The sequence below is a fragment of the Pteropus medius genome, unplaced genomic scaffold, assembly GCF_902729225.1.
Source record: "Pteropus medius unplaced genomic scaffold, Ma_sr-lr_union100, whole genome shotgun sequence".
NCBI lineage: Eukaryota > Metazoa > Chordata > Mammalia > Chiroptera > Pteropodidae > Pteropus > Pteropus medius.
Window position 1 is genome coordinate 20,250,818 of NW_024352785.1, and position 23,880 is coordinate 20,274,697.

Genomic DNA, 23,880 nt, shown 5'->3' on the forward strand with positions numbered 1-23,880 from the left:
GGAGTGCCTGCTTCTGGCCCTGATGAAGGAATGTCTGTGCCGCATCCCACAACCCTGAGAAGCTAGTAGTCCTCATGTGCCTTATTAGCGAGAATTTTTTTTTCTCAGAGGAGATAAAAGAACTGATTGATCAACTGGGTGAGGGAGGACGGAGTGTGCACGAGCTGCAGAAGTTGAAGAAAAAATTGGAGATTGAGAAGGAAGAACTCCAGGTGGCCCTGGAGGAAGCTGAGTCTTCCTTGGAGGTAAACTTGTGGCTGTCTCCTTTGGGGCTGAACTCTTGGCTAGGGACCATATGCCTACTTGGCCAGAAAGACTGATGTTTACATTCCTGGCAGGTTGAAGAAAGCAAGGTGATTCGAATTCAGCTGGAACTGGCTCAGGTTAAAGCTGACATTGACCGGCGAATTCATGAGAAAGAAGAGGAATTTGAAGCTACAAGGTATGGGGGCTGACAGGATGGGAGTCTAGGTAAGACCCACTAGTAAGTGGGTCTCTGCCATTTACTAGTCATGTGACCTTGGGCAATTTAGGTGAACCTCTCAGAACCTCACACTCTTCATCTGTTAAATGGGAATGATGATAGTACCTTATACTGATTGGGGCACTCTCTGGCTTACAAACACTTTGAAATGTAGTACTTTAGTGATTCATTGCAAAACCCCATGAGGTAATAACCCAATTCAAAAATGGGGAAAGGATTGGAATAGACATTTCTCCAAAGAAAATACACAAATGGCCCAGTAAGCACAAAGAAAGATGCTCAACATCACTAGTCATTAGAGAAGTGCAAATCAGAACTACAGTGAAGTATCACCTCATTCCCATTAGGATGGCTACTATCCAAAGGAAAAAAAAAAAAACCCAGAAAATAACAAGTGTTATTGAGAATGTGGAGAAATTGGAACCTTGCACACTGTTGGCGGGAATGTAAAATGATACAGCTGCTATGGAAAACAGTGTGGAAATTCCTCAAGAAATTTAAAATAGAATTACCATATGATCTAGAAATTTCACTTCTGGACATATACTCAAAAGAATTTAAAGCAGGGTCTCAAAGAGATATCTGTACATCCCTGTTCATAGCAGCATTATTCTTAATAGCTAAAACATGGAAGCAACCCAATGTTCACTGACAAATGAATGGATAAACAAAATGTGATATATACATATGATGGAATATTATTTAGTCTTAAAAAGGAAGAAAATTATGACATGATACAACATAGATAAAACTTGAGGACATTATGCTAAGTGAAATAACAAGTTATAAAAAGGACAATATTGTGTAATTCCACTTATATGAAGTACTTAGAGTAGTCAAAATCATAGAGACAGAAAGTAGAATGGTGGTTGCCAGGGAACAAGGGAGAGAGAGGAAATGGGGGAGTTATTGTTTAATAGGTACAGAGTTTCAGTTTTACAAGATGAAAAGAGTTTTAGAGATGGATGGTGGTAATGATAGCACAGCATTATGAATGAATTTAATTCCACTAAAATGTATACTTAAAAATGGTTAAGATAGTAAATTTTGTGTTATGTGCATTTTGCCAAAATAAAAATGTAAAGAAAACACCTATGAGACAGGTGCAATTTTCCCATCTAACAGATGATCATGATGACTGGTTCCTCATCACCTCTCTGGGATGTGGTAAAGATTAAATGAAATTATAGATATGAAAGCACATTGAAAGGATAAGCCTGATGATGCCACAGCCAGTAGGCTAAACCTGATCCTCACCCTAAAATCCAGGAATGCCACTATGTGGTATGTGTGTGTTTGCAACAGCTTTATTAAGATATAATTCATATACCATACAATTTACCCATATTAAGGAAAAAATTCAATGGTTTTTAGTTGCGTAACCACTACAATTTTGGAATCTTTTCATCAATTCCAAAGGAACCCCATATCCTGTAGCAGTCATGCCCATTTCTCCCCACCACTACCACCACCACCACTCCCAGCTCTAGGCAACCACTAATCTACTTTCTGTTTCTTTAGACTTGCCTATTCTGGACATTTCATATAAATGGAATCATACAGTACGTGGTCCTTTGTGACTGCATTGCATTGAATCTCATCCCAACAGTATTGTCTCCTGCTCCATGAATATAAATACCTTTCTATTTATTTAGATCTTTTTAAATTTTTTTCAACATGTTTTATAGTTTTTGCCTGCATTTATTTTTAAGTCAAAGCGAATCCCAATTTCGTTCACTTTTGAGAATGTCACAATACCCTTGCCTATATCTGGAAATTGAATACATCTCAAGGTGCCTGCACATAGTGGGTGTTCAGAGGTGAAGCAGAGGTGAACACAGTGTGGGGCAGGTGACAGGATCTTTACATGCTAATCATTTATTTTTCTCAATGAAACAAATGTTTTTTGAACATCTAAATTACCTCCTCTGGTCCCCTACTATAAAAGGAGGTTAATACAGCTTATATGAGGGCTTTATGGAAATGTTTATTATGTTGATTAAATATGATTAATATATATTAAATACAATCAATTAATGACTGCTGTTTTGAAGAGAGCTATATATATATATAAACTGCATAGCCAAAACTCACATTTTGTAACAAAAAACAGGGACCTCAGAATCTGGGTTTGAATCCTGACTTCATTTTGGGCTAAATGGATGACCTTTGGCCTATTTTTCATCATTGTGGAGGCTCAGTTTCCTTGCAGGGCTGTTTTGTATGTTAAAAAAAATCGAGGTGGTAAACATTAACCTATTTCTTTTCCCAAAGCATGATGCTCCCTCACTTAAATGCTTTAAGGGAAAATACTTTAATGTCACAATATGGTGGCCACATTCACGTAAATGTCCAGAGACCTCTTATCTAGGGATGTTTAGCACAGGTCAGTGGGTCCAGTATGCCAAGGCCTTCTCTGCTTGGACTTGCAGGAAGAACCACCAGCGGGCAATTGAGTCTTTGCAGGCCAGTCTGGAAGCGGAGGCCAAGGGCCGGGCAGAGGCACTTCGGCTCAAGAAGAAAATGGAGACTGACCTGAATGAGATGGAAATCCAGCTGGACCATGCCAACAAGAACAACAGTGAACTTGTAAAGACACTGAAAAGGCTGCAGCAGCAAATCAAGGTAGCAATCTGGAAGGAGACAGAACTAATCACAAAGCAAGCCAACCCTGAGCCTGCAAGCTCACAGAGGGCTAACTTCATGCATGTTTTCAGCCAGGATAAAGGCATGAGAGTGAGAACATGGGGTGGCTAGCAGTCCGGGGAGCAGGAGACTTGGAGACTGTATAAATGAGAGGCCTCAACCACCAAGTCCATATCCTGGACACAAGAATAAGGAAAAAAAGGAAGGAAACAGGAAGTTGGGCCTGTCTTGATTTTTAAAATCATTTTTGACTTATTATAAATTATTTCAGACATAGAAAAATAAAGAATATAAATACCCATGTACCCAACACTCACTCACCTTAAGAAATAAACACAAATATAATCGAAGTCCTCCTTTATTATTCTTCATCATTGGGCTGGTCTTTAAAGCATGCATAGATGGATTCATGAATTCTACATGTGTTTATTGGAGACCTGCTCTGCCCAGGCACTGTATTAGGTACTAGGGGTATGAGAATAGACAAAATAATAAACATTCTTGCAGATAGAAAATAAGCAACAAATAAATAAAACTGTAGTATTTAAAATGATGATCAGTACTATGGAGAAATAACAAGCTAGAGAAAGGGAGATGGGAATTAGCCACTGAGGATGTAATCATCAAAGGCCATTGAGGAAGGCTTCTTTGAGAAGGCCCTACTGTAATATCAGGTGCTCCATCACTGGAAAGCTTTGGCATCATGCTGACTATCCACCAGACAAATCCTCTGGACACCTGGGCCCTGGCCCAACTAGGCCTCAACCAGACTGTGAACTCCCTGAGGGCAGGTCTACAACTCGCACTCTCTTCCTCTGTGGCCTCCACCTCTCCAATCCCACCCCATCTCCCTTCTGAGCCCAGTCTGCGAAGGTCACAGCACCCACAGGCCTGGCCAGCCCCAGGCTGCGCCAGGGCCCGTGAGATGGCTTCAGGCCTTGTCCTCTTGCACCTTAGGACCTGCAGGTCCAAATGGATGAGGACGCCAGGCAGCACGAGGAGCTGCGGGAGCAGTACAATCTGCAGGAGCGGCGCCTGAGTTTGCTGCAGACAGAGCTGGAGGAGGTACGCTCGGCCCTGGAGGGCAGCGAGCGCTCCCGAAAGTTGCTGGAGCAGGAGGTGGTGGAGATCACAGAGCGGCACAATGAGATCAACATCCAGGTAGGATGGTGGCTCTCTGGGGGGCGCTATGTGGTCTCACACTCAGGGCACAGGGGTAAGCCCAGGATGATGCCCAAACCTTGTGGGCTCCCCTCAAAACTCAGAGGCAGCTAGTGCCCCCACTTGTCAATTTCTCAGAAATCACCTGCAGAGCTTTTATTTGTAGTGGGGAAAAAAAAACCCATAATACAAAATGTACCATCTTAGCCATTTTTCAGTGCAATGTGTTAACTACATGCGGCGCTTTTAAAGATAGACTCCTAGACTCTCCCTGGGGATTCTAATCCAGTGGATCTATGGTGGGATCCCAGAAATCTAAACTTTTAGAAACTCCTCAGAAGATTCTCATGATTTAGCCCAATTTTAAGGACCCCTGTAGCTTAGGCTAGAACTTTAGAACTGGAAGGGATCTAGAGTTTTCCAAAGTCTGACATTTATTTTACAAATGAAAAACTGTGGCCCAGAGAGTTGAGTGGATTGTCCATGGTCAGCATTGGGGCACCCTGTCTGCTACTAGTGGAAAAATTAGTACTGCTTACTACTCACAGTGCAGGCCTTTACCAGCATGGCTTAATCCCCCCTTACTCATCATCTCATGTGAACGAATACACCAAAAGAAAAAATGTGCATGGGACGTGTAGGAATTACAATCTCATTTAAAGATAAGAAGACCAAAGCCAAGAGGTAAGGAATTTATCCACACAGGTGAAAGTACCCAATTTTGGACCTGGGTTTTCCCAGCTCTAAGTTCAGGATTGTTCTAGAGCTGTCATCCTCCCCAGGCCTAAATTATGTTATTCCTGGGCTGCTCATGATGCAAGTTCTACTCTAAAACCCAGAGAATATAGGGGTGAAACCCTCACCCTGAGCAGGGGGCTAGGGCCATTTCCTGTTGGGAGTCGGGCAGGCATGTCTGGGAGAGGATCGTTTTCTTTCCTGGACACAGAAGGGCTGTGCAGACTCCCGGCTCACAGTGATGTCATTTCCTCCTCCAGAACCAAAGCCTCCTGGTGGTCAAACGCAAACTGGAGTCAGATGTCCAGCGCATCTCCAACGAGCACGAGGAGCTCATCAGTGAGTTCCGCTCAGCTGATGAAAGGGCCAAGAAAGCCATGACTGATGTAAGTGTGTGCACTGCCTGCTGCTGGTGGGAGGAGGCCTGGGCACCCTAGCCCAGGCTGCCTGTGAGGACCAGGCTACCATAGGCAGGAAAGGCCATTCTCTCCCATCATGTGTCACTATGGAGTCATAAGACCCTACCAGTGGAGATGTGGTCCCGCTCTAAGGAGTCCAGAGACTTTTCTGAAAAGCCAAACACATGCAAGTAAGGAATACCGACAAGCTACAGATGATCGTGTGAGAGATTTAGAGCATGTGGCCTGGAAACATATAGCAAAGGTGCCATCGACTTGGGTTCATCTGAGCAGACTTTTTGGCAAGGAGGAATATCAAACCAGCCTTGAGGAGAGGGTTCCTGAAAGGAAGACGGATGCTGTGCCCAAGGGCTCAGGGGTGGATGTTGCCAAGATGTGCCACCAAGTGTTTTCACCCCAGTATTCCTTTGGGTGCTCACACTGACCGACCTTAGTGGTGGATACTATGTATCCCACTTTAGGGCTAAGGAAATGCATATTTTCTTGTCAGGCTCCCCACACTTGATTGAAATGCCAGGAGCTCAGAAACATTGTTGGTCTTATTTGGTGCTGTGTCCTTATTTGGTGCATAGACCTATAATCAGCACACAGTAGGCCCTCCATGAATATCTGTGGAATGAATATAAGAATGAGTGGGTAGAATGACTTGCCGAAGGTTACATAGGAAGCAGACCATCTTCCTACTCCAGATCTATGCTTTTCCCACCCTCGGTGCTGTGCCCCTCTTGGAGGGAATAGCAAAGAGTATGGCTAGAGATCACCAGCCTGGCAGAGTCCACAGGACTGGGAGGACTGGTAATAAGCACAGGAGCCTGCCTCCTCCCCTTTCATTTGAGGGACATGGGAGCGTGAGGCTCCTTCCATAAAACCCCAGCTCCTGTCAGCTAGTTCCTTGCATCAACCATTTGGTTTCTCAGAGACTTGGAGACACCATCCCTCATCTCTCAAATGCACTCTGAGCCTGGATGGGGACCCAGCTCTAGCTCATGTTCTCTTCGCCTCCCGCAGGCTGCCCGCATGGCGGAAGAACTCCGGCAAGAGCAGGACCACTGCATGCACCTGGAGAAGATCAAGAAGAACTACGAGATCACCATCAAAGACTTGCAGGCCAAGATGGAGGAGGCCGAGCAGCTGGCTCTGAAGGGAGGGAAGCGCATGATCATGAAGCTGGAAACCAGGGTGAGGGCAACATCGAGCTGAGACAGGAGAGAAAGCAAAGCTATGGCAAGGCCAGGGGAGGGAGTGGGAGAGTTTTTTCCCAAAAAACATGCCCAGCATTTGATAGGGAATTGGGTTATTCCAGTGCCAGGAAAGAAAATTAGACTACAGCTCTAATTTATTTATACAAAGTCCTCCTCTCCTCCTCCTCTCCCTGTCATCTTTCCCCCCAAATGTCCTCAGCCCCCAAGCAGAGCAGTTGCCAATATTCTTCCTTTGTCTTTGTTCCTAGTCTTGGTTTCCAACATTATTCCTTTCTTATTACTGATTTAAAACAAGCCTTAGTCTTTATCTCATGGAATGTCAGAGCTGGAAGGGCCCAATTTCGGTCACCTTATCTGACCTCTGCCTCCCCCATTTCCCAGAGGAAGAAACTTGAGTCTCAGGGAAAGTGACCACCTGACAACCACAGCAGGGCCTGTGAAAAGCAGAGCCTGCCTGACCCTCCTGTCCAGGGCTCACCTGCTCACCTTTGGGTAGGAGGTGGACACTGTAGCCATTACACCCATACCCAAGGCCACTGAGTTCTGAAGTTCAAAAACATACATTCTCTCAGTTGTATTCCTCTCTTCCTTCCTCAGATCAAGGAACTAGAGACAGAGCTGGACGGCGAGCAGAAACGGCACGTGGAGACGGTCAAGACGCTGCGGAAGAATGAGCGCCGCCTCAAAGAGCTGTTCTTCCAGACAGAGGAGGACCACAAGACCAACCAGCGCATGCAGGAACTGGTAGAGAAGCTGCAGAACAAGATGAAAGTCTATAAGCGGCAAATCGAAGAGGCGGTAGGTACTCGCCATGCATCCCTAATTCTCCCACCTTTCCCAACGCAGGTCTCAAGTCTTGGTTAGAATTAACTACAGGGAAGGAATCAAGTATTGGCCAAAAGACAACTCCCATGAGCCTCGTGTCCATGGCACTTCATCCTTGCTATCTGTAGAAAGTGGACTGGATACTACACACTGTCGATAGAATGTATGAAAAACAAAAGTATGCTCTAAGAACACCCCTACTAACTAAAGCATCCACTGCAGGGTGTGCTCTAAAACTGGGGAAGGTCTTAGCTGCCTCTATCCTGCTTCCACTGCCCCAGTGGCCTCTGCCAGGATAAACTCTCCCTCCTGGTCATACTGTCAAATACAAGGACCCACCCTTGTTTTATCCTCCCAACACAAGGCAGGAAAGCTGATATTCTTAGTCCATTACACAGGTGAGGAAACAGTCCAGAGTGGGGCATCTATGTTATGTTAGTAAATGTTAAAGTCAAAGTTGAATGGTTAGCAAATGGTGGGTTCAAGTCTCAACCCTACACGATACATCCACCTACCACCACCACCACCCAGGACATAGATATTTGACTCTGCTATCATTTGCTGCCGGTTCTGGGGCCACTACATTGAATCCATCAGCCATCCATGCACCCAATGCCCTTCCTAAAAGGCTCGACAAGGACCAAGCATACAGTAAATATGGTCTAAACAAACAACACTGCAACTCTTCTAGGAAGACGAGAGGATGGAAAATGTGTGGTGGCGGTTAAGGGAAGCACTAAATCCACATCTTCCATAGAGGGTCACCAATAACTAATGCCTAAAGCCACAAATTATAGAAGCAATAATAAAACACATTTTATTTAGAAATAAAGATGTGAAGGCCAAAAACAATCAGCTAAAAGTGTTGAGGTAGTTGTCTGTGGTGAGTTGGAGAATGCCTCGACCCAGGACTGCTGTATTTTTTAACAAGCCTTATAGGACAATTGCACTCTTAGGTGTCCATGCAGAACTGATATCAAAGCACAATTAACCAGACCAAGCCAGGTTCACACTCCACTCTCCACTGTGCCTTTATTGCAGGAGGAGCAAGCCAACCAGACCTTGGCTCGCTACAGGAAGACAGTCCATGAGCTGGATGATGCTGAGGAGCGGGCCGGCATGGCAGAAACTGCCCTGAACAAGCTGCGCACCAGACACCGTGTGGCCGGCAAAGGCATCACCTCTGTGGAGATCATTCAGGTGTCCAAGACAGGCTCCTCCAAAACTCTTTCTGAGGAGTGAGGTTCTCTGTGTCCCAGCCCAGGTAGGTGTGGTGTAGATTCTGGTATATGTGGATTCCTCTTTATTGCCATGCTCCAAGTTCACCTTCCCTGTTCCTGCTTTGCTCCTTCTGACTTCTATGCTTCTACGCCATGCCTTGATCTCATACAATGGGAACCCAAAGCTTCCCACGTCCCCTCAGTTGCAACACTCTCTCTAGATTCTCAAAGCTCTCAGGTGTGGTGCTGTCCACCTATATCAGGTATTGGCGGTCATGATGCTTCTCCATCTGAATGGAAGCTTGTCAAAGGCAAGTTCCATATCTAACGCCACCTGACACTAGGCCTGACAGATAGGTGCTAAGTACATGCTTGTTTTCACTTAAGAACCACAGGGACATTTGCAAGCTTATAGGCAGTGTGTATTCATCTTCCACATCCCACACAATATCATTATTCCTAAGGATTTCATCAATACTGGTTGAATTTAGATGTCTAATATTAAGGAAATAATAATAATCACAGCTACCATTTCTTGAGCACTGAGAGAAGATGGGATTTTTAAAGAGACAATTTAAAATAGTTCTTTCTTGTTTTCCTTAATTCAGAATCAATTAAAAAGAACACAGGAGACAAATATATAAAAATCGAAATGATAGTTTTATTATTCTATGATTCTAGGTTGAGAATTCAATGGGTATCCATTATGGGCACCCTTGTACTTCACCCTAGAATTAAAGATAACTGAACAACCACAGCCCTGCTTTCTGGGGAGGAGCCCCTATTTGAAGGGGAGGAATGACCAGAACTTATCAACTCTGCAGGTAGATGGGCTTTATCCCTGCCTTCCTGGTTCCTTCTTCCAAACATAGTACAAATTATTCCTCTTCCTATGAGAGGACCAAGGGAAAGGTGAGAAGAGAGGCAAAGAACATTATTCTATAGCAGTGGTCCTTGAAACGTGATCCTTTGGACCAACAGCAAAATCAGCATCACCTGAGAAGTTAGAAATACAAATTCTTAGGCTTCACTCCAGACCTACTGAATTAGAAGCTCTGGGTGGGCCCAGCATCTGTGGTCCAATCAGCCCTCCAGGTGATTCAGATGTATGATCAAGTTTGAGAATCAATGCTATAGCAGAAATCATAATAGAATCATGGAGCCAGGGAACAGAGGTTTCTCCTACTTTGACAAGAGCCAGGCACATGGTATGTTTTTCTCTATTTATTTATACTATGAGGTAGGTATAAATCTCCCTGTCAGGTGAGAAAAATAAGCTCAGAGAAATTCAGTGACTTGCCTATGGTTATCCAAACACCATGCTATGTCTTAGTTACTGTGAAGATTGAAAAAGTTGGTCTCCATTTAGGATTAATCAGAACAACTCAAGATCAAGGACTTGGTTAGGCTGGGAGGGGCAGGAGGCTGAAGCCTTGGCACTAATGTGCCAATGTTCAACTTCTATGGATTCTGGGAATTTTTTTCTGGCCTCATATTCAAACATCTGATTGAATCAACCCTCAATGAGAATAAGGTTCCCTACTCATTTATAGCTATCTCTCAGGACTGGTTCAATTGAGGTTTTAGCCAAAAGTGATAATCCTGTTGACATCTGAATTCAAGCCGAGCCTTTTCTTACCATTTCCTTAGGGAAGAAACAAAAAATAGGACACAGAATCTTTTTCTTAAATCTCTAACTCTTAAATAATGGTTAGCTCAGGAAGTTAAGGAAACTAGAGGCTTGCCTCTGGATGAGTCCTATGATTAATGTGTAACCATCTCTTTTCAGAGCAAAAACCTGAAAAGAGTCCCTTCTGTTATGCTCTCACCTTGTCAGAGGTTACCCATGAAGCTTCCTGTACTACCCAGACTCAGCGGGTGTTTCAGCTCCTTCTACCTGCTGAGTCTTAGCCTCTAGGATTAGATACCTTGTAAAGCAAATCCCCTGCCCTGGTTTGGTGACTGTTTATTCCTGAGGTCTGTTGGCCTGGTTCAATTGCTCTCTCTCCACACCACTGGGCTGCAGTCCTGCCAAGGACAGAGGTTACAAGGGCTGGGGCCCCTGGGTCTGTTCTCCATGTCGTGATCCATCCTCACTCTCTTATCTCATTTCCCCTTGTTGGTCACAGAGCCAGATATACCAGCAGTAGCCATGAGATGTCCTGAGCAAACTAGGACACAGGTCAGCACTGAGTCAAGAACCCACAGAGTTTAGTTTTCCAAAACGGCATTATATTTAGTCTTACAAATATCGATGAAGCTCTGAATATGGGCTAGACCTGTATTCTGGGATACAGAAATGAATAAGAAGCAAAATCCTTCCTTGGGGAGTTCAGAATCCAGTGGAGAGGTAGATGCACACATCAATCACCACAAGGCTATGAGCAAATGTTCTATGATACAGTGTTTGCATCTCATGGGAGGGAATCACAGGGAAAGAGCAACTGGCTCAACCTAAGGTGGATGGGTGGAGTAGCTCCACAGAGGATGTGACCTTATACAAGAGTCCAGAGCAGTGCCACTCAATCAGTGGAACTGATTTTTTTTTACCTGCCCAAGATAACAGAAGTATAGAAATTGAGAGGTAGTTTTTTGAAATGTTTCTAGCAATTGACATGATCAGTATATTTTATAAAAGTATTAGTTTCTGATAGTAATTAAAATAAATGAAAACAAAAAATAATGGAAAGTAAAAAGAATAAATAAAACTGATCCCTCACCAGGTAGAGAAGGGAAAAAGGGAATTCCAGATAGAAGGCCCAACACATGCAAAAGTGCGGAGGTGGGATTCACACAAGAGTGCAGCGTGACTGGAGGAGAGGGGCTCAGGATAGGGAGAGAGTGATGGACAGGGTGGAAGATGAAGCTAGTAGGATAGGCATGGGTGAGGCTGTGAAGAGCCCTGTTGGGTATAAGTATTCCATAATCTCTATAAGGAAATCTTGCTAATTTAAAAAATCCATTTGTGGGATGTGATGAGCAGCAGCTTTTCTTTCTTGAGAAGATATATCACAACGGCAAAACAAGACTCTTAGCACTGCATCCCAGGGGATCGCACCCTCTCAATAGCCTGAGTAGAATTCAGGCCTACTTGTGCAAGCCAAACCTAAAGAAAGTTTCTTTAAATCCTCACAACCTCACACAGAATGATCCAGGTATGACCCAATAGTGTCCTTACAAGGAAGGAAGCCTGTGTAGAAGCAGCCCAAGCATCTCCAAGTGCTATCTCTCTAGCAAGAAGAGAGCAGAGGTATCAGAACTCCCAGCTCTGGCCCACAAGGATTTTCTCATCCTCTCTCTCTTACCTTGTAGGATGACACAGATCTCAACAGCATACCACTGAGAAGAAAAATATGTGAAAATGGAAAATTGGATCCATCCTGAGAATGTTTACTATGCAAAGAAAAGTGCAAGCCAGAAAGAGACAGGTGCTAAAGAATAAAGATAGCTGTGGGGGTAATGGGTTTGGGAATGTAAATACCCAACCATTAGAGGAATTAAAATTAGCATGGCTTCCCTGAGACTGTATCAAGCTGTGTAAGCACTTGGATAACAGCAGCAGTGGGTCTGTTTTAGTTGAGATCCTACATGTTCATGTCAAGGACGGAATATGTAATGTCTGTGTGACCTGGTTGTGCTCTAGAAATTATTTCTCATGTGGACATTTTAATGCCTTGTCCCTATGCAGCTTAAATTAAAAAAAAAAATGAAAAATACACTGACTGGAGATTATTTTTAAGTGAAGAATTTTATTTTTCTAAGAATTCCAAATTCAAAGGCAATTTTTACAATACACCAGAGTGCTACTATGTCCCTATATCCTAATTCACAGGCTTTTTATTGGAAACCATGAAAACTATGCAGTCTTGGCAAAGTTCTTCGCAAATTTTGAAAGAGTATACCAGTGCTATAAAGACAATCTAGGTTTCATAAAGCTCAAGAAGTTATGAAATCCCCTGAAGGGATGTTAAGATCCATCCAGGCTAACAACCGACCCATGAGGCCTCTGAGTAATCCCCCTCAGCATCTCCCAGAACGTTCCAACACAGGCAGGTCAGCTCCATGAGGGCAGGCAGTTTTGTATATTTTACTCACTGCTGTATCCTCAGCAACTAGAAGGTGACAGGCCTGAAGTAGGCAGAGGGTAAGTATGTGTGGAGTAAATGAATGATGGAGAATGAGTTGCCTCCCAAGGTCATCCTTCCTGACATTGCCAAAAGTTCTTCCTTAAATCAAGCTGAGACTTGCCCCCTGGTGGTACCCATTTGCTAACCCTGGTTTTGACACCCAGGACCCTGCAGAACAACCTTAATGGAAGACAGTTTTCTCTTCTCCAGGCTAAATATTCCTGAGTCATTCAACTTTTACAAGTGTGGCAGGGTTTCCACTGTCACCTCCTAACACTCCTCGAACCTGTTCCCCTCCTCATTTTCCTAGTCTTTGGAGTGCAGGGGCGGAGGGAGCAGCACTGTGAGGGCTCCTTGCCAGTTCACAGCCCTCAGAACACACTTTTCCTCAGCTCTCTGGAAATGGTGTCTTCTGTTTAACTATGAGCACCCTGACCACTCTCCAGTCTATTGGCAGACAGAAACCATTGTTTAGGCTGATAGTGGAAGGGACAGTAATACTCTGTTGGTGGCTCCTTCTCCATTTTCACAAGGGCCCATATTACCCTGTGATGGTTTTAAACTTGGCTCTCTCTAGGCAGCTCCAGAGAGAACGAAGTTTGGTTCCTTCTGTGCAAACGGACCAAATGTGAAGACACTGCCCTCTAGTGGTAGGGTCTCCAACTGCTGTGTGAATTTCCTGGGAGATGCCAAATCCCAGAATCTTAGATTTATATTAGAATTTCAGGGCTCAAAGGGACATTCAGAGGGTGTCTACTCCCACTCTCAGCCAATTTGAGATTGCCCTCCACAACATCCCTGAAAAAATGGTAATCCAACTTGAACCTGAACCCTTCCAATAAAAAAAGGCAGCCCATGGCAGTTTTGACCGACAAATCTGGTTCAAAAGTCTCACCTAATATTGAACCAGAATATGTCTCCCTATATTTTGCCCTTATTTTGATCTAGTATTCACCTTTATAACTACGTAAAATAAGTCTAATTCTTACTCTTTAAAGTCAGACACATATACCACTTTCCCAGCAATATGATCTTGAGCAATTTAACTTAACTATTAAATGAAGAATAATAACAGCATCTGCCTCATAGGCATCTTTAAACAAGATAACTTGGCACAGAGACTATTATGCATGACACCTGGACTCTTGCCAGGTTTCTTCTAGCATTCTGTAAGGACTTCAACACTTGATCTCTTGCTAGAGAAATGCAAGGGGCATTCCATGAGGTTTAAGACTTCATCATTGTTTCTTGGAGGACAGTCCATCCTGTAGTCTCCCCAAACTCAGAATTCCAGAGCAACTCCTCAGTTTGCGGTAATGGGGTTGGGGTGGGAGGTTTGTAGACAGCTCACTGACTTGCCCAAGACCATTCAGTTAATGGCAGAGCTACAAATCCTTATTTAGTCACACATGCTGTTTTTGCCTAAGGACATGTAATTTCAGAATAGCCTGAAGGCCTAAAATGATATAATCTGTAGCTTTGCAAAATAATAACATTAGTTGATATCTATGATCATTGAAATTATGTTCTGGTATCATGTTCTACAAAGTAAATGGAGCAAAGACAATTTAAATGGTTTTGCTAAATGTTTTGGGCTAGCTTTCAAGGCTGCTAAATTTCGTATCACTGACTGTATATATATAATCAGTGATATTTTCTTATTTTCTGTATTCTTGGTGCTCTGGCATCTGGAACCTCCCTGACTGCAGGAACACTGCTTCTCCCAGGGATAGCCAATTCTTAGAGATAGCAAACAGCTTTCATACACAGAGTAACTAATCTGGATCCCATCCAGCTCTAGGAGGCAATATACCCCTGCCCTATTCACCTAAAGCCAGGTACCAGACAGACAACTAGGGACAGTCCCTATACCCCATACCCCATGACAGTTATTCAAACTAGCCAATCCTAAACCTGATTACCCTGCCTTCTCTACTCCTTACAATGGAAACCACAATAAAGGTTCATGCCTATGCTTTCCCCTTAACTCCTTCTGTCTCCTGACCAACCCTGTACTGCCCCCTGTGGCCCTGAGTGGCATGTCATGTTATGCCTCCTGCTTCTAGAGATAACATCTTTTGAGTATATAAACTTCTTCCTTCATGACAATCATTTCCATGTCTGTGTGTCTTACCATACCTGATCAAAACAAACCCCAGGTACATTTTAAAACACCAATTATCTTCCTCCTCCTTTCACATATGAACTAATCCTGGTCCTTGTAGGGAAGCCAATAGGTTCCCGGTCTTCCCCATGGAGCAAACCTTTAAGTGTTTCCAAATATCCCCATATCCTCACAAAGACCCCTAACCTTTCCACCCACGAGCTATTAGGAATTGGGGCTGGAGATCTGTTGTGAAAAGGCCAACCCCAAATTGTGGTAGAATCACAAGACTAGAAGAGAACCTGCTGGCTATTATAAGGGACTGTTCTTTCCTCTACTTCCTGAACCCTGGCTTAGGCTAATGAAAAAATGTTTCCTGTGGCTTTGGAGCAGTGACCCCATAAAACTTTTCTCTGCAGACATTTAAAAAACCAACTTTTACATATAGGCACCAAATAGTAACCAGACATCTAGACCAAGGGGAAAACTGTATTATGAGACTTAGGTTTAGGGATTAGGAAGGCTACTATGGGGGTAGGTACAGGATGCTAAAGGAGAGGCACTTGGTCCAGTCTTAGAAGATAAAGGAAGGTGTTACAGAGGAAATCATGTCTTGCTGAAGCCTAAAGATGAGTAGGAGTTAGACAAAAAGTAAGGGAGAACATGCCAGAATGGAAGGTGGGGGTAGGAAGAACCAACTAAGAGTGTGCTTAGTGGCAAGAAGCAACACATGAGCCAACAGTGGCACAAGCAACAGAGACATTTAATGATTTTACACACCCTGCAGTTACAGATGGTTTCAGAATTAGTACAATGTGAGGTACCCAGGTCTCCACCTTTCCACAATGCTTTACCCTCAGGTCTGTCAAAACAGTTGCCACACTTTCAACCATCATATCTTCCCACAACCACATTCAAGACAGAAAAGAAGATAAAGACGTCCTCGCAATCCTTTTCATCAGCGAGCATATTTTTTCCTAGAAACTTCCTAGGAGACCACAAACCCATCTGTAAACCAATTAGCAGCAAGTGGTAACAGGGTTGCCACATAAGACATGGACCAATTGTGGTCCATTCCCTGGACTAGGGAAGGGCCCAGCTTCCCCAAGAGCCACCTGAACAAAAGTGAGGAAATCAAGGTGGGAAAGGCAATATGTGGATAGCCAGAGTGCACAAAGAAGACATGGTGTGAGGTTAATTCAGAATATAGCCCCTCCACATACACAGAAGACTGTTGGCTGCCCGGCCAGCAGCCAAGGAAGGCAGTTTATGAAAAGCTTTCAAAAGTGCCTGCTCCCAAGGATGTTTTCTGCTGCTCCCTTAGACGTTATCTGCTCCTGTAACCAAGCAGCAAGCACATCTTGCTCCCATTCCCCTGTGAAAGTGGCTGTTCTCCCAGTGAGATTATCCCTCCCTCTGCTTGTGTAGATGAAAACATTGCTTGCCTTTGGCCGAGTGCCTTTTCCTGCAGCTCTGACCAGCCGCTACTAAAGGTTCCCTGTCCCATGAGTAATAAATGACATGTCACACCCTTCTGGTCCTCCCTGGTGGTTTTTCAAGAATATCCCAGCTGCAGGTCCTGGCCTGGAGCTCTTGCGTTACACATGGTGAGAGACAAAGGTGACAGAGCAAGAGAGACCTTAATGACTTGTTATGGAGCATGGACTTTATTCAGAGGGCAAGGGAGATTCACCATGATTCGATTCAAGTTATGCGTTTTGGACCCACTGTATAATGTCGATTTGTGCCACTATTTGTGATGTTAACGTTAATCACTCAGTTAAGGTTGTGTCCACCTTAATTGAAGAATATCCTATAAAATAATTGGTGTGAGCTCTTTAAGACTGTCAATTTGTGAAAGTCAAAGAAAAGAAAAGACTGAGGAACTGTTTCAGATTAGACTAAAGCAGCATGACAAATAAATGCAACAAATGGTCTTGGATTGGCTCTGGGATGAAGAAAAAAACAGCTAAACAGGACATTATTAGAACAACCAGTGAAATTTTAATATGAACTTATAATGAACTTATAATTATGTGTTATATAATTAAGTTTTATAATTATTATTATAGTTAATAATAATATTAAATTAATGCTAAATGTCCTAAATTTGATCATTGTGTTATGGTTATATAAGAGAAGATCCTTGCTCTTCAAAGATATATATACATGTAAATGTGTGTGTGTGTGTGTGTGTGTGTGTGTGTGTGTGTGTGTGTGTGTATAAGCACACCAAATCAAAGGTATGCCAAATGGTATATGCTACAATTAGAACTAGAATCATCCAGGGTAATCCATTTCTGAAGACAATTCTAAGACTCAAGGAGCCTATATTATGTTGTTTTAAATGAGAAAATAAGAATGCATTCACCACCTGTCGAAAAACTCCAATGTCTCTAAATATCACTAAAATCCTCTTAAACACCTATAAAACAATTTTCCAGATACTTCTGTATGATATGAACATTTTAAACACTAATTACCTAGTTATTTAACACTTAATGAACTCCATAATGATTACATCTGTGCACAGTACACGAGATTTGACTATATTATATGAAAATTAAATATTCCCTTTAACCCGCAACAAACATGTACTACAAAGCAAATAAACACTGTAATAATGTGTTAGAGATACATAATTGATGCAATAAGATTTAGCAAAATAAAATAGATACACACAGTAAATTTTTTAAATGGTTACTTACCACTGATTCTGGTAATAGAGGACAAGGATGACAGACAACTCTCCCACTAATAATAACTAGAAAAGTGGACAAAATGCACAAAACATATCTATTCAAAGATAAGAGAGAGCTAATAAGGTAGTAAATACCAGGCCAATATCCAAGAAAAAAGAGAACATCAGAAAGTAAACCCAGCTTTTTAGGACTGCTTTACCCTCAAGGGATATTTGCTGATTCCAGAACAGGTGATTGAGAGTCTGAGGAGTACTTTTAACAGCCTATATACAGAGACTACAGAGACAAAAGTTGGAGTCCAGGGTCCTCCAAAGACGAGGGTCCTGGTAAATGTCTGTTGTACAAATTAGGATTATTCAGAGAAACAGAACCAAGAGGAAATTAGATAGATATAGATATATAAATGTAGATAGATATATATAGACATATAGAAATAGAGATACAGAGATATAGATATAGATATACAGATAGCTGTACATATAGATATAAAGAGATTAATTGTAAAGAATTGACTCACATGATTATGAAGGCTGGCAAGTAAAAAATCTGCAGACCTGATGCCCCAGTTCAAGTCTGAAGGCCAGGAGCTGCTGTAGAACCAGAAAGAGCCAGTGTTCAAAGGCTGTCAGGCAGGAGGAATTCTCTTTTACTTGGGGGACGTCAGCCTTCTGTTCTATTCAGGTCTTCAACTGATTGAATGAGGGCCATCCACACTATGGAGAGCAATTGCTTTATTCAATCTACTGATTAAAACATCAGTCTCATCCAAAAATTCCCTCACAGAAACACCCAGAATAATGTTTGACCAAATATCTGGGCATCCTGTGGCTCAATCAAGTGACAAATAAAATTAACCATCATGCCTGTGCTTTGGGTTAGGACACTAGGCGTAGGGGTGAATCAAAAGATGAACATTCTTTCCAAGGACTGGAGCCCAGCTTTGAGTTATCTGGATGGCCCAGAAAAATCTCAAAAATCTTAAAATTAGGTTAAGGTGCCCCCAGACTGCTGACATATTCAGGCACCTGGCAAAATAAAAACAAAAATCTTGTCTGAGCAAAGATACAATCATTTTAGGTCTAAAATTATGCCTACACAATTTAAAAAATAAAATGTTAGACACAACACTAATAACCAAGAACATATAACTGTGGAGGAAGACCTTTGTATTAACCTATGGACAAGAACATATATAAGAACCAATCTTAACAATGTGTTGGTAATAAGAAAAATGGCAAATACATGATATTTAGTATAGAATTAAAATGTATGACAAGAATAGCAAGCATATAACTGTGGAGGAAGACCTTTGTATTATCCAGGAAGAGAAAGTAATGATAATTGGTGTGCTGGTAAATGTTTAACCATCAGCTCTTCACAGGACAAAAGCTCTTTCTATCGTGTAATTGCGCCCACCCTGGCCAATTTCAAGCTACCAAAAAGAGGTTAATGAACATGGAATTGGAAAGAAATGGCTCTCCTGAGCCATTGTGAGCCAGCTCCGGCATACATCTGAAATAGTCCTCGAAAATTAAATAATGAAAAATAATCAATCCAAAAGAAGACAAGAAAGGAGAGAAAAAGAAATAGAATAGTCAAGACAAAAATAAAGCATAAAGATGGTAGAATTAAACTCGAATATATATGTAATTACTTTAAATGTAAATGATCTGAATATTTCAGGTAAAAGAAACATTCTATAAAAATAAAACCAACTATAGGTTGTTTATGAGCAAAACATCTAAAAACATAAGGTAATAGAAAAGATGAAAGTAAAAAGAGAGAAAGATATATACTAGGCAAACCCTAATCAAAAGAAAGCTGGTGTAACTATAAAGAAAAAAATAATAAAGTTAGAGTAGAAATAGACAAATCTATAATCATTTGGGAGATATTAACATCATTCTTCATAACTGAAAGAATAAGCAAGCAAAAAAATCAGTAAACTAGAAATTATGTAATTAAGGCAAAAATCAATAACTAAACTACAACTTAAAACCCCCATGTTTAGAAATTAAGAAATGCCAATTCTACACAAACTCTCAGAAAATTGAAGAGAAAGGCAGTTCCATGTTAGGAGGCCAGAATTACCGATACTAAAACTAGAAAAGAAATTACAAGAAAAATAAACTACAAAACAACATCCTTCATATGCAAAGATTTTAAATTAGATTTTAAATTGTTAAATTCTCAACAAAATTTTAGCCACTGAATATAAAATAGTGTATAAAAAGAATAATACATCAAGACCAAGTAGGCCTTCTCCCACCAATGCAAGTTTAGTTTAACACTCTAAAGTCAATGTAAAAACGACACAACTTCTAAAAAAAAATAAAAAAAGAGCGAGCAAATATTGCAATAAAACAAGTCACAAAGATTTTTGTTGTTGTTGTTTCCCAAGGGTATATAAGTTATATCTACACTACTCTGTAGTCTATTAAGTATGCAATACCATTATGTCTAAAAAAACAATGTGGACACCTTAATTAAAAGATACTTTACTGCTAAAAAAAAAAAAAATCGCTAACCATTATCTGAGCCTAGAACAAGTCACAATCTTTTTGCTGGTGTAGGGCATTGCCTCAATGTTGGTAAAGATGCAGCATCTGGGAAATACAATAAAGCGAAGTACAATATAATGAGGTATGCCGGTAATAATTTGTAACAATCAATTTAGTATAATATGTTCATATAATAATTGCCGCAATCTATAGAGTGCTTTTAATATGCCAAGAACTGTCAAGCACTTTATTTGCATTGTCTATTTTAATCCTTGGAACAACCCTAAGAAGGGGGAACTATTATTCTCATTTGACAGATAGAGTAAGTTGACTGATTTGCCATAGTCAGTAAGCTGTAGTCAGTATTTGAACCCAAAGTCAATGAACTCTCTTAAGCACTCCATCGTACTGCCTTATTAAAATAATCTAAGATTGCATTACAGCATGCAAAAGTGTGTTGGAAACAAAATGTATAAGTGCCCTGGCCTCTTGGAGATTTATAGGCTAGTGGGCTACAGATTTCACTTATCAAATTACGAAAACAATGGCTAGTATTCATAAGTATGCTTGTGTGCTTGTCCTATAAGTATGGTATTTTTGATAGTATGCTATTTACATACCATCTGAGACTACTTTAGGCCCCTAGATACTCCATAAACTGATCTAATCCGTGCACAATGGAAATGAACTGGGGGAGCAGTCTAGAGTGGAAAAATCTGTATGCAATTTTCAGTCCCTTTGGCACTGAATAGTACAAGACCCTTTCTATAGGAAACTTTCTCTCCTTGGGACCATATGACAGTAATTAGAGTAATATCTAAAGCATAAAGACTATTAAGTATTAATACAAAATATGCATTTACACTTTTGTCCTTTTGTTTACTTCTTTCTTTTATGGGCACTGGTTAAATAACATTTCCAAAAGTTTTTTCAATGAGTAGGTGGCAGGCATTAACCCATGGAAAAGACAGAAACGAGGGCAGTAAGCATTAACTGTTATTCATCTTTTGGCACAAGCAAGAACCAATCTTACTCCCCACATTCCAGTTACTAAATCAAAGCTCTCCTGAGCAGAAGGAATTCCTTAGGCCCTTGCAAACATGTAATCTTTCCAACCTATAATTGGTTATGGTCTGATTTATCTATACAAGCCCCACTCCCATTCACAACTGGTGGTAACCTCTGTGTTCTCTGAAATTCCAGACTATGTCTTTCATTCTCATGCTTGTTAGATGAAACTCATAGTTTCATCTAACAAGCATTAACTAGGCCTTTCCTGGTTTGAGGTACTGTGCATTTCTTCATATTTAAAATTAACTGTGAACTGATCTTATCCTAGTCTCTGAGTTCCTTGAGGACAGGGATCTTACCCAACTCTCTGTACATTGCACAAAATGCTTAACACAATACTTGGCACTTGGTGAGTACTAAGTATTCAATGACTTGAAATTGACCAAATTCCAATTCTATCCTATTCCAATTGCAAGCAAATCAATAAAACCAACAAAATCATCCTACAGCAGTGTCCAACCCATTTCTTCCTCCCATTTTTCATTTCTAAGTACCACCTTCCCTGGAACTGATTTTTTAAAAGACAGAGTCCCCATTTTGGATACCAGATCAGTGTCATTACACAGGTCTAAAAACAAACACTGAAAATAACTCACCCTCTTTGGAACTCTAATGGCTCTTATACAAGAGCATGATGTCATAATGGGAAATGCTCTGGGCTAGACATCAAGAGGCCAGCTCTGGCACTGACTTGTATCAAAACTTTCATCAATTCTCAAAATCCTCTGGTCCTGTTTCCTCAAAATACAAAATAGGGTGGTTTCACTTAAAGAGCTCCTTTAGAACTAAGGTTCTACCATCTGGAATGACTCATAAAATATGAAATAAAATGCATAAAATGCTAAGTTCTGTTTCGGCTACGATACAAAATACTAACTCAAAAGATAGAACCAGAGAATAATATTGAATGTCTGTTTCTTTTCTAAAGTTATTTCTTTTCTTGTCATTTATTATAAGGAATCTGGTATCATTGATTTGTATATAATTCTCATCTACTAGGGTTATAAATTCCTTCAAAGAAGGAACTGTCCTTTGTAAAGAGATGGGATCTAAAAAAAAACACTGTTGGTATTTTGACTCTGGGTACCAACTCTACATACTTCCAGATTGGTTCATGTAACTCGCAGATGCAGAAATCTTTGCTTCCATGCATGCTATCCTTTCTTTGCCAAGATGTTGTCCCAGGGAGTGAGTAATTAATTTAAAATGATCATTCCAGTCTCTCAATCTGTCATTGATCTCCCTAGAACCAAAGACTTTGTAACCACGGGACAAAGAAAAACCAATTACCTCCAGTGCATTAGTGCTCCATAGTCAACTGGATTAATTAATCTCAGAGAACACAGCGTGGCTCTGAAATCAGGAGATTGACGAATTAAATTTTGTGAACACCACCTCACAGTCAAGAATTAGGGTCACACTCGTAAACCACCTGAGGAAATGAAATAGGCAACAGGTTGCCGAATTGCAGTGACCCTGAGAACAGGAGTGCTACTCCTGAATTTCTATGGGTTCAAGAGCAGCAAGTCTAGCTGAAGTGGGGTTCAGGACACTTTGTATGTCAATGAAAAAACACCCGAATCTATAGAAAATTTTTATATGAATTTGAGCCAAAATTTTGAGGACATGCCCAGAAGCAAGATCTCAACAGGTTGAGAAAAGGCTCTGAAGCAAGGCAGCTTTGCAACTTATTTTATACATTTGTAATTAAAGGAGAAAATGTAAGGAAGATTACATGAAATACATGGGTGGTAGATTAAGGAGGCAGGAGTAAGCAAAGCAGGAAAATGTCTAAGATTAGATGACAAGCAAAACTGAGAAACACACTTCTTTTACATTGGTGGGTACAGGATAGTTAACATTTACCATTTACAGTGGAGATGGTATGTTGGCAATAAGGTAACAATGAGGAGCTTCGTGGTCTAGTGCTCTGTGCTGGAGGTTGTGCGTGGGGGAGGGGGATGTCTGAAAAAGAAAATTACCCTAACTTTCCCCAAAGTATGTTAACCTAAATGCATAAGAACAATGGACAAGTCTCAGTTAAGGTAAAGCTTGACCTTCGCTAAGAAAACTATAGGCCTGGAACAAACTACCCACCATGACCTGCCCAATTAGGAATTTATGATCAGACCATCAGTGTGGTTACTTTCCATCACTGAGCTTACCAGGCCTGCCAAGTAGCTCCCCTGAGCTTGTCTCCATACAAAGTCGCCCCTTTTCGTTTACAGGTAGGAGACCCATCTGCATAGCAAGCACTGTCTTCATGTGTGTTGAGAGGCAAAATGTAGCTGCTGAATTCCAACTCCTCTGTTCTGTAGCGCCATCTTGGGAACAAGGAGCAGCGATTGGGAGACTGGCTCTAACAGGGGCTCTCCTAACGGAGAAAAAGTGGTTCCTCGGATCCCTGTGGCTGGAAAGGCCCGAATTCTCAGTAATCGACTTCCAGACAAAATCACTTGTGAACCGCCAAGGCGCCATACTTCGGTCCGCAAGTCTGAGGAAATTTTCAAGGAAATGAGTAAGACATCCACGCTGCTTCGAGACCACTACAGATTCTGTGAAAAGCCGCTTCAGAGGGGCCGCCACACCCGTTCAGGCAGAGGACTCTCCACCGCCGCACCCCTAGTGCAGCCGCAGCGTGCCCAAGCTGTGCGCGTGCGCTGAACGCTCGTGCGGCCGAGCT

At 41.7% G+C, this 23,880-nt stretch overlaps 1 protein-coding gene and 1 long non-coding RNA gene across 2 annotated transcripts in view; one reads left to right on the forward strand and one right to left on the reverse strand.

Moving 5' to 3' along the window:
- The window catches only part of MYH16 (myosin heavy chain 16), a 49,626-nt gene extending 42,981 nt beyond the window's left edge, over positions 1 to 6,645 (forward strand). The window contains exons 35-40 of the mRNA XM_039848354.1: positions 109 to 245; positions 339 to 442; positions 2,917 to 3,109; positions 4,088 to 4,291; positions 5,287 to 5,412; positions 6,454 to 6,645. Coding sequence (XP_039704288.1) covers positions 109 to 245; positions 339 to 442; positions 2,917 to 3,109; positions 4,088 to 4,291; positions 5,287 to 5,412; positions 6,454 to 6,645 — 956 coding nt within the window. The remainder of the gene's footprint in view (positions 1 to 108; positions 246 to 338; positions 443 to 2,916; positions 3,110 to 4,087; positions 4,292 to 5,286; positions 5,413 to 6,453) is intronic.
- A 761-nt stretch (positions 6,646 to 7,406) lies between these two features.
- On the reverse strand, positions 7,407 to 23,837 carry LOC120590934 (uncharacterized). Its single transcript, XR_005649814.1, has 3 exons — positions 23,363 to 23,837; positions 18,143 to 18,338; positions 7,407 to 16,515 (listed from the first exon to the last, which is right to left on the reverse strand). It is a non-coding gene; the product is annotated as an uncharacterized LOC120590934 (long non-coding RNA).
- Positions 23,838 to 23,880: the final 43 nt, after the last annotated feature.